The following is an 11,812-nucleotide window of genomic DNA, read 5'->3' as shown; positions in this document are numbered from 1 at the left end:
ACTATTAAAATACACACGTATTCCTAGAAAACAGTCCCTTCCCACTTTTGCTATTAAAGCTCATTTTAAGTTGTTACCTCTCACATATTGTTTGCATTTCCTTCCAACTATAGCACCAACTTAACATGCTTCTCCCCCCCCCCCATGCAAATTTTATCCTCACCACCTCTACACTTCCTCAGACATAAGTATCTCTGAATTCTGTGAGGCCTCTGGCTCATTGTTTTTGGGATTGCTTCATTAATCTTTTGTATTAACAATTTGATCCTCTGCATCAGGGGTAGCCAACATGGTGTGTCCTGGATGATGTTGGACTACAACTCCCATCAGCCACTACCAGCATGGTCAGGAGTAAGAGGTGATGGGAGTTGTAGTCCAGCAACAAGGCTATGTGTGCCCTATGTAAGGCACATGGAGACTTTGCTGTGGTCCCCAATTTGGTTATGGGATGCACCCCCAATGATATTTTTTTTTTCAAAATTGGCAGGATCTCCCCCACCCCTGGCTTTTAGTAACTAGTTTAATATACTTTAATTTTTAAAAATATATTGTTTTCTCTGTTGCTGGTTTTTGATGCTCTGATAATTGTTCATGATCTTATGCTGTCGTTAAGGTTTTACATTAGTTTTTGTTTTTTGGGGGGAACAGCTTTTGTATTATTTTCAATCTTTTTTTTTTGTATTTTATGGATTTCAAATTTTGGTTATTTGGGAGGTATATGCAAGTTGAAAAAAAGAAGCAATATTAAAGAAAAGCTCCTAAACCTCCATTGCAGGATGTTGAGGAGCCCCTCAACTTTTTGTGGGTATAAACTGTGATGTGTCATTGATGCAATAATAGTGCCTTAGTCATGGATTGATGCTGGACTATCCACACATCCACTGTGCTTCAGTAGCTATTCTGCAATATTTCCAGAATGTTTCCCCGTTATTGCCATTTGGAAGGGCACTCCTGAGCTATAATGAAACAAAAGGGGACCAAACAGAAAATCACAACAGAACATTTCTGGCATGAAAATTTATGGGATTTCTGAAGGAAGCAACAGGACATGGACTGATAAGAAATGAAGAAGTTATGACCACTGCAAACATTTATAGGCAGAAATGGTCTTGAAACTGGGATTGCATGAGTTCCCAGAGAGATATCATCACAATTACACAATAAAAGGAATATGTATATATCCTGGGAGTGTTTGCACTTTGTGTTGGAGTGGGATGATTGCTGAGAGCTCTGACTCTGGGTGAATGTGGGCTGAGGATCATAGTCAAAAAAGACAAAGAAAAACCCATTCTACCCACTATTTTAATAAATTCAAAGCTGGCACCCATCTATCTAGGGAGACAATGGATGAGTGAGCCTTTGGGGCTTAAGTCAAACTCAGAAGGTTACAGCGCCTGCTGTGGCTGTAGAGACCAATACAGGAAAGGAGATGGGAGGAATCGCAGCGTGAGAATCCCACTCGCACTCCCTGCTCTCCCTTTGCGCCTGTGGCCACTCCGGAGCGTGCTTCTCCTGGGGACTCGGCTGGCGTCCCTCCAGGGGTTAATGTTGCCAGCCTTCATGTCATGTTTGCAGATACAGTGGTGCCTTGGGTTACATACGCTTCTGGTTACAGACTCCGCTAACCCAGAAATAGTACCTCGGGTTAAGAACTTCAGGATGAGAACACAAATTGTGCTCCAGCAGCGCAGCAGCAGCAGCAGCAGTGGGAGGCCCCATTAGCTAAAGGGGTGCTTCAGGTTAAGAACAGTTTCAGGTTAAGAAGAGACCTTCAGAATGAATTAAGTACGTAACCCGAGGTACCACTGTATCTTTGTAACACAGAGGAAGTCTGCCAGTGGGCCTGGTGTCTGAAGCTCCCAGCCAGATCAGACCCCGGAGCAGAGCAGGGGACATAAGATGTCTATGCCAGGAGAAGAAGGCAGTCACCGCTAAGCACTTCTTTCTTGAAGCAGAGGCTCCTCCCCTACAATGTCAATGATTTCTGTTCCCATATTCATTCATAAAATGATTTACACATCACCCCCCCCCCCTTCAAGTCAGCACACTGAAAGTGTACACAGGCATTAAAAGCAATGCAAAACAATCAAGGCTGCTTGAGACAATGCTAAGCAGCTGTGCAAGCCTGCCAGGATATAAACACCAACAGCCAATCGGGTCAGTTCTGAGTTGCTGTCATTTGCAGGCAGGGAAACTCCCTGAAGCTGAAAACTGAGAAGGTGAAAGCTCTGCCTTCACTGTGAGGCAGAGCCATGGCTGGTTCTGGGGGTCCCGTCCAGGATCTCTGTGCTGAAGCCACTTGTCCCATCTGCCTGGATTACTTCAAGGATCCAGTGACCACTGCGTGTGGGCACGATTTCTGCCGAGGCTGCTTGAGCCGGTACTCTGGGGTGGTGGGCCCCCAGCCTTCCTGCCCTCAGTGCAGAAATGCAGTTCAGCCAAGGAGTCTCGCCCCCAATCGGAAACTGGCTAACTTTGTAGAAATAACCAAGAAGCTCAGCCTTCAAGAGGGGAAGCGGGGGTGTGTGAGAAGCACCAGGAGCCCCTGAAGCTCTTCTGCGAGGAGGACCAAACCCCCATCTGTGTGGTGTGCGACAGGTCCAGGGAGCATGAAAACCACAAGGTGATCCCTCTGGAGGAGGCTTCCAGGGAGTTTAAGGTAGGAAATCACTCTGAAATCTTAATAGGGGAATGAATAGCTGTGAATTTTTCTTGGGACGCTTCCTGCAGATTCACCTAACCAAGTCATTATCCGGTACAAATTTGGCTAATTGTATGGGTACCGCTTACAAGTTGTTCAATTAAGCAATTAGCAGCTGAGGAGAAGCCTGGGGGCTGTTGGGTGGCAGGGGGGTGAGTTTAATTCTATTCCACGGTGCCATAGCAAACTTCCTCTGAAATGTTAAGGGGTAACAGACTGAAATTTGGGGATGATGTATGGGTGGCTATTTGGGACGGTAACCTAGAAGAACTAACCTGCAGGTCTAATTATGTGTGAACTGCACAATGAAAAGTGTGCTGAAGTTAAGTTTTTTGCACACAGAATTGGATGTGAATGTTATGCAGATTTGCATACAAACATGTATGAGAAATTCATGCAATAATGCTAATTAATTTTATTTTATTTTTTCCTATATTTTATTAAATTTTCTGTTTTACATTTTAGAGTATTTATTTAAACATCCTTAATATTTTATTTTATTTTATTTTATTTTAAAATTTATTTATGCCCTGCCCATCTGGCTGGGATTCCCCCAGCCACTCTGGGTGGCTTCCAACAGGATATTAAAAACACAATAAAAGGTCAAACATTAAAATCTTCCCTAAACAGGGCTGACTTCCCATCTCTTTCCATGGTTCATTTTGCATACTGTAAATCCCTGCATATTTTACATAAACATAATGCTACTTGCTTCTTCTTCTTTTTTAGTCTCCGTTAAAATTAAACTGATATGGGAATGTGGGGAACTGAAGGAAACTGATAGAAATTAAAATTGGCTGGTTCACCCATCCCTACCCCAACCCCTGGTGTGGGCTCTGATTTCAAAGTGTCAAGAATGCATCCATTCCAGGGTCTGAGCGGTCTTCATGCTGGAGCCTGTGGTATGCAGTGAATTCCCTTCTTTCTCTCTCTCCCTCCTCTAGGATGTGAGAGGCATCTTGCAGAGGTAAGTGGATCCTGTTCATTTGTATTAGCATTGCTCCACAAGGCCAGGAAGGGTCCAGGACCCCATACGTGTAACCTGGCCCTCCAGGGGTTCCTGGGGGAGAGACAGTAGATGTCCACACCCAACAGCATTTCACAGGTGAACATAGGGCCCCCTCTTTTCATCTTGCAGCACCCCAATTCTCTATGCAAAGACTGGGGCCAGAGCACTCCCTATGCCCACCTCCCATTCACATGGCTAGACGATCTTCTCTGTCTTTTGTACATCGGATTCATTTAATCTGGGATAGTTCCAAACATCTATTCAAATACAAATATATATACCTATACCTATACAAATAGGTATAATCAAGGCAAAGATGGATTTGGGCATCCAAATGGAAGGCGGCAGGGACAGGCAGGGCAGGAAGCAGTGGTTCCCATCTTCCTGAAGGCTGACTTCTTGTTGGCTGGGCCACCTGTACGTCTCACCAGGTCACCTTCTCCTAACCTACCATGTGTCACAGGCATATTGGGAAAGGCCCCTGACTGAAGAGCAGGCAGAGAAGTAGCCACCCCACTTCCTCTGCTCTCAGGACACACCTTGCTGCTTCTGTCCCTGCACTGGGAACCTGCTGTACCAATTTCACTAAAGGCTATTGTGTGGGAGAGAGAACAGGACTCCTGTTTGGGGGACATGCTAGAGTCTCTGTGGGTGAGGGGTCCTGGGGGAGCCCATCAGTTTCTTCTGCATTGCTCCCTGCATGGGGTTGGGACAGAGGAACTCTTGGCATGATTGATTCTATTTCTACATTTGAGGAGATGTAAGTGAAGAGGCTCGGAGACCTGGGGTTGCTGTTTTGGCCTTCAGTTGTCTGGTTTTGGAGTCCATCGTAAGGAGGAATCTTCTCCCCTCTGTGCCTCCATGCCTCTGTGCTTGTCTCCCCCTCTCTGCTTTCTAAAGTTTCCTTCCTCCTATCAGTTCCTTTATTTTGTTGTACTTTGGATTTGACTGGGTTACCCTTGGCTTTTCCAAACAGCTGTGAGAAAATGGAGACATCTCAGAATCCAGTGGCTCTCCCACCAGAGCCAAGGAGCAGGACCTTGGAATACTGTGTTGTAAATCCCGTTCTAGATGTTAACATGGATCAGTTCAAAGGTAATGAAGTATGGCTGCAAGGGTTTTCTGATGGACATTGTATAAGTCGAAACCATGAAGTCTTATTGGCTTTAATTGGTTCTTGCCACAGACTGTGGTAGCACCAGCAGAATTATCTTTGAAATGTGGATGGAATCATAGAATTGTAGAGTTGGAAGGGACCCCGAGAGTCATCTAGTTCAAGCCCCTGCAATGTAGGAATCTCAACTAAAACATGCATGGCAGATGGCCATCCAACATCTGCTTATAAACCTCCACGGAAGGAGAATCTACCACTTCCTTTTTTAAAAAAAATAATATTTATTCAAAATGTTAAAGGTTACAAAAAGAAAGAAAAAAATAAAAAATAAAAAAGGCAGAAAAAAATACAATCATTAAAAAAAGAAAAAGAACAAATAAAACCTTTACATAGCTTTCTTCCGTTACTTATTTCCTTGACCTCCTCACACCTCCCATTTTTGTATTCTAATTCAAATTGTTATTTCAGCAAATCCTTCCAACCTTGTTTTTATCTTAATAATTTGTTTTAATATACTGTGATTTTACGTTCTCTCTTTCATCAATTCATTTTTACTTAATCCTTTATATCCTTTCTGCCAAAACCACATAATTTTCTTTTTCCAACATCTTTCTAACAATCCTTAATTTTACAATATTTTTGAAGATAAACTTTAAATTTTTTTCAATCTTCTTCCACTGACTCTTCTCCTTGGTCCCGGATTCTGCCAGTCATCTCAGCCAATTCCATATATTCCATCACCTTCGTCTGCCATTCTTCCCGGGTGGGGAGATCTTGTGATTTCCAATACTTTGCAATAAGTATTCTTGCTGCTGTTGTGGCGTACATAAAAAAAGTTCTATCCTCCCTTCGCACCAATTGGCCGACCATGCCCAAGAAAAAGGCCTCTGGTTTCTTCTGGAAGGTATATTTAAATACTTTTTTCATTTCATTATATATCATCTCCCAGAAGGTCTTAATCTTTGGGCATGTCCACCAAAGGTGAAAGAATGTGCCCTCAATCTCTTTACATTTCCAACATTTATTATCGGGCAAATGATACATTTTTGCAAGCTTGACTGGTGTTAAGTACCACCTGTAAATCATTTTCATTATATTCTCTCTTAAGGCATTACATGCCGTAAACTTCATACCTGTGGTCCATAACTTTTCCCAGTCAGCCATCATAATGTTATGTCCAACATCTTGTGCCCATTTAATCATAACAGATTTAACCATTTCATCTTGTGTATTCCATTTCAACAGCAAGTTATACATTCTTGATAAATTCTTAGTTTTATGATCTAACAATTCTGTTTCCAATTTTGATTTTTCCACCTGAAAACCAATTTTCTTGTCCAAGTTATAAACCTCCCTTATTTGATAATAATGAAGCCAATCTCGTACTTTATTTATTAATTTGTCAAAGCTCTGCAGTTTTAATCTATCTCCTTCTTGTTCCAAAATTTCCCAATATTTCGGCCAATTTGTCTCCATATTGAGTTTTTTCAGAGTCTTAGCCTCCATTGGTGACAGCCACCTTGGCGTTTTACTTTCAAGCAAATCCTTATATCTCATCCAGACATTAAACAATGCTTTCCTGACAATATGGTTTTTAAACGCTTTATGTGCTTTGACCTTGTCATACCACAAGTATGCATGCCATCCAAAAACATTATTAAAACCTTCTAGATCCAAAATGTCCGTGTTTTCAAGAAGCAGCCAATCTTTCAGCCAGCAAAATGCAGCTGATTCATAATATAGTTTGAGATCTGGCAGGGCAAATCCACCTCTTTCTTTGGCATCAGTTAAAATCTTAAATTTTATTCGAGGTTTCTTGCCCTGCCAGACAAATCTAGAAATATCTCTCTGCCAGAGAATCTACCACTTCCTGAGGGAGGCCTTTCCACTGTCAAACAGCTCTTACCCTCAGAAAGTTCTTCCTGATGTTTAGTCAGAATCTCCTTTCTTGTAAAGAAAGGAGGACAAAGCTGTTGCACCTTCTCCTCCAGCCAGGCAGCCATTCTCTCCCCAGAGAGGCTCGCTTGGCACCTTCCTTGCATATCTTTAGGCACCAGGCAAAAACATTCCTCCTCTCCCAGGTATTGGCGGTCTCTTGAACTATGAGGGGGTGGGCAGGCTATTGCTTTTGTTTGTTACCTTGTTATGTAGTTTTGTGTGGACACTGCGGGTTGCGAACGTGATCCGTGCGGGAGGCACGTTCGCAACCCGCAGTGTCCGCAACCTGCAGCGCCATGTCTGCGCATGCACAAGTTGCGATTTGGCGTGTCTGCGCATGCATGAGTGCTGAAACCCAGAAGTAACCCGTTCCAGTACTTCTAGGTTTTGGCGCGTCCGTAACCCAAAAACACACAACCTGAGGAGTCTGTAACCCGAGGTATGACTGTATTGTAAACCACCCTGAGGTCCTCAGATGAAGGGCAATATAGAAATTTTAATCATCATCATCAACAACTTCCCCTTGCTGCAGGTGTAGCTTCCTCCATGCTCAGGCAGGAAAACAAAAATGGCTCAGGTTTTGCAGTAGCAGCTCCCTCACCATTTGTGTCTTTTGCTTTTACATACATTGTGACACAACCCTTTGAGCCTCCCCCTCCAAGTCCCTCGTAAATGCCCTTGTTCACAAGCTCCTGGTTGCGAGGTCCCAGAGACTCAAGGGCAGCTATGTAGACCCAAGGCCTGTTAATTCCACTCCCAACAGAGTCAGTTGCTTGCTTCCTCCTCCAGCCTCTCTTCCTTTCAGCAGCAGCCCGTCCACCTGAGACCATGCTGAAATATACTCAGAGTCGAGTGTGGATTTCATGCTCTTTATTCAGCTCAGAGTGGTGAGGAATGGAAGTTTCCCCGAAATGTCTGCTTTATATACATTATTTACACAATGGGCCCCACGTGATTGGCTAATTCTGGAATTCTCCTGTAGGCCAATCAGGTTGTGCATTCACTTCCACCTGTGGACCAATCAGACTGCTGCATTCTGAATCCTATTGTTCTAGGACCAATCAGACTGCTGCATTTTGGATCCTATTCAACTCAACACATAACACATGTGCAGCATGAAAATGCAAGCAGGCCTCCAAACAAGCAATCTGTGTTAATTCAAAAGATGCAAGCTCTCTTTGTTCTGTTTCTTCTAGCAATCTCTCACCAGTCACTGCTCCTACAGCTCTGTTTACTAGCCCTCTTCTCAGTCAAGCTACCCCTATCTAAATAATGCCCCATATGGACGGTCAGTCTAAGGAAGTCTTAGGAAGAAATGGTGGTTGTGACAAATAAAGGCAGCCAGCACCATATTCGCTTTTAAGCCCATATGCCCCAAATAAATGCATATTCCTTATTTTAAAAAATACATTTTTATTAATATTACACAAATAAACGTATAAACATATTTCATTTACATAACTTACACATATTATATTCACTCCCCAAATCATACAGAAAAAACCACATTATTTTAGGCTCTACCGAGCCTTGGACTCCCCTCCACCCCTTTGGTAAGTATCAAATAAATTCCATAGTCACATATTTTATTTTTAGTCTTACATAGAGGCCCCTTACTGTTAGTGTGGCATCTGAATATAGACTGCATTTTTAATCAAGACTTATATTGGCTTATATCTTGATCAGGTTCCTAAATTAAATGGGCTTAGATTTTCAAATGTTTCATGCCAGGCAGAGAAAACCTTGGCCATTCTCCTAAGACAAGGGGGCCCCATTGATTTATAGTAGAAAAACAATTCTCAAAGTCATAAAAAGGGGAAATTACATACACTGCCCTTGCAGGCTGAGAAAACACAATTAGGAATGGGTAAATAGTAAAATGATATCATGGAGCCTCACGTTAAAACCTTGAGCTAAATTTTCTAAGGCCAGAGGCAAATGGGGAAAAACATTTAGCTGGCAGAAAGAAAGAGAGCATTTTTGGGGAAGTCTTTTTCTAAAGCCATTCTTTCTTAAACTGAGAGAGTTAAAAGGCAATAAATGTTGGGAAAGCAGCTGGCTGGAAAGGAGAGTGAAAGGGGGAAGTGTAAACTGAAGAGGCTTCTTTTAAAAGCTGTGTTTTACTGAGTTTCTTCCTTTTTACTTTGAAAAGCTTTATTCTTTTAAGAGGCTACCTATGATAAATGTATGAAATATATTAGCTTAAATATATTGGCTTAAATGTAATTATGCAAAGGATTTAAGAAATGCTAGATTCTTATTTCATAGAGTCATATTGCAATAGGAGACCAGAGGGGCAAATGAGCCTAGCCCCCCTGCCAGACAGAAGACGCCATCCAAGCAGTCTTGATATATAGTTGTCAGACATTTGTTTAGAAACCTTAAATGAAGGAAATCTTTCAATGTTGATGTGAAACTCAAGATCCTTGACATCTGTTGAACATAAAAATGTAAGATTAACCATTTGTTTTAGAAGGCAATAGGGCAAGGAGGGCAAGAGGTGAGCTGGTAATTAAGATTCCATGTAAGATATATTATTACTTATATGTCATATATATAGCTCTTTGTCTCCCTTATAAGGGCAAGGAAGTGGGTGTATCTTTTGTGGGTGTATCTTTTGTGATTGGTTCTACCAAACAGCCAATAGGAATTTCAACCAGGCTGATTGGACAGAGGCAGCCACAGGAGGAGCAAAGGGGGCTGGATTAAGGGAATATAAGTGCTGGCCAGAATGGCAGGAGGCCAGGCCAGAGCTTGGTAACCATGTACCACTGTGCCTCTTATTTATTTGTCTGACAAATAAATTACTATTTTAATTTCTCTATTGCTGCGTTGAATATTTCATTCCAGCTAAGCGTTAACCACAAGCAGGGTGCTACATTTTATGGTGCCCTGTGACTCGGATAAGTGGTCTGCTGGAACGCAGCCCCTTCGCCCTACTGGGCAGGGTACAAGAGAGAGGACAACTGCTTACCCAAAGCGCGCACTGGTAAATTTTTCCAGGGGGAACGCAGAAGACTCGTCTGTCTGATACCCTGCTCACTGGCGGCGACGGACCGGGGGAAACAGGGAACCAACCAAGGGTAAGTGCACAAAGGGATTTTTGGCCCTCCAATTAATTAGGAGGAAGAGAAGTCTTGATCAAACTTCTGCGTCTCAGTAAGGGGAAACTGAGTACGCTAGGTGGTTGGGTACATCAGATGGTGGTCTGGTGGAGGAAAAGGGAAAAATTGGGAGGTAGAGTGTGGTGAAGTATCCAGCGCATTGTATGTGTGAGAAAGTACAGAGCAATCTGTAGCTGACCCGAGTGTGGAGTGGGCAGTACTTCGGTTCCTAGTAAGGCGACTTCAAAAGCAAAAGCTTCGGGCCTTTTGGGAAAGGTGTATTTAAAAAATTTTTTTAAGTTCGTTGTAAATTGATTCCCAAAAGGCTTTCACTTTGCTACATGACCACCACATGTCATAGAAATCACCCTCTACTTCTGCATATTCCTAAGCATCCGTTTGTTGGAGAACTGCATAGCAAAATGCAGAGAAGTGTGGATTTTGGAGGAGTGAGGTGTTTTGCTTCTCATCTTGTTTTGGAAAGTGTGGATTTAACATTCACCTTTAAATCTTAACTGTATTTAATTCCACCCCTGTCACTACCTCCTCCTCAGTGTTTCTGTATGAGCCGCCTGGCAAATCTCCTCTTTTGCCCCCATCCATTCTCCCTCTGCTTCACTATATACAAAAGTTCCACCAACATTTTTCTGGGTGGTTTTGCTTTTTGTGAAGGGTGCCTGGATTGACAGGGGGACATAAAAAATAAACCTGGTTCAAAACACTGAACAAAGAAGATATTATGTCTTGAGAAGGAGGAGAGTGTCCCACTCCTGACATCAATGCATGGATGGGCTCATCCAGACCTCCTTTTGTGCTATGTTTATAGGCATAGGTCTGAGCACTTTCTTTTTTTCTTTTTGCCCACGCGCTTTCCCTGCAAAAAACTCACTTTTCACCGCTGAATTGGAGCAAATGGCAATCTACCCAAATTGCCATTTGTTCCGACTCATCCTTAAAGAGCAGGTTTTCCTGGGGAAAGTGGTGGTGGATGAGTGTTTAGATCCACAGCTTTAAAGTGTAGGGTTGTGCCTAGAAAGTGTAGGGCAAAAGACAAGTGTGGATGAGCCCAAAGACCTTGAGGTGTTTCCTTGGATCAAGACCTGTATTTCTGACTCTCGACTGATTCGGACTCTCTTCATTTCCTCATCTTCTCCCCAACAGCAAACGTCACTCTGGATCCAGACACAGCCCATCCCATTCTCATCTTGTCCGAGGATCTTCAAAGTGTGAGATATGGAGCCAAACTGCAAGACTTGCCCAGCAATCCTGAGAGATTCAGCCAATGTCCTTCTGTGATGGGATGCGAGGGATTCACAGCAGGCAGACATTTCTGGGAGGTTGTTGGGGCAAGTGAGGAAGGATGGGCTGTGGGGGCTGCTAGGAAGTCTGTGAGGAGGAAGAACTACTTTCCCTTAAGTCCCGAGGGAGGGATCTGGGCTGTGGGGAGATGGGAAGGTGAGTACAGAGCCTGCAACCCCCCTGACTACTCTCTTCTGCCCCTGAGTGGGGAGCCCAGGAAGATTCGAGCGGCTCTGAACTATGAAGGGAGGGAGGTATCTTTTTTCGAGGCTGACACAGGAGCCCATCTCTACACGTTCTCAGGAGCCTCCTTCTCTGGACAGACACTCTTCCCTTTCTTTTTTCTTCATAGAAATGAAACCCACCTTAGGATCTCCTGAGAAAAACAAATCTGCCTCACGGGCCTGGTTGGGAGTTGGAGCCGAGAAATATCAGTATATAATCAACATATTTATTCATCACCAGCCACCAAGAATCATAAAATACAAAAAAAAAAAAGTAAATAAAAAGGGGACTACGGTTGTGTTGTGGAATAATCTTATGAAACATAGAGGTTCCTTGTTGAAAAGGGAGGTGCCCTCTGTACATGCTCAGGCCTTTTATTTCTGAGGCTCAAAGTTCCTAAGTAAAATTTTCCTCGCCACATT

General features: G+C 43.1%; 1 protein-coding gene across 1 annotated transcript; it reads left to right on the top strand.

The window, feature by feature from the left end:
- The first annotated feature begins 1,749 nt into the window (after positions 1–1,749).
- Positions 1,750–11,674, top strand: LOC309337329 (zinc finger protein RFP-like). The gene is given in 5 exon segments (XM_081854106.1): positions 1,750–2,486; positions 2,489–2,659; positions 3,646–3,668; positions 4,687–4,805; positions 11,028–11,674. Coding segments are annotated over 5 exon segments (1,065 nt in total). The 5' UTR covers positions 1,750–2,252; the 3' UTR covers positions 11,546–11,674.
- The last annotated feature ends 138 nt before the right edge of the window (positions 11,675–11,812 follow it).

The sequence above is a fragment of the Podarcis erhardii genome (genome assembly GCF_964252035.2).
Source record: "Podarcis erhardii genome assembly, chromosome: 2".
Lineage (NCBI taxonomy): Eukaryota > Metazoa > Chordata > Lepidosauria > Squamata > Lacertidae > Podarcis > Podarcis erhardii.
The sequence above is the reverse complement of the archived record's forward strand: the minus strand, read 5'-3'. Positions and strand labels throughout refer to the sequence as shown.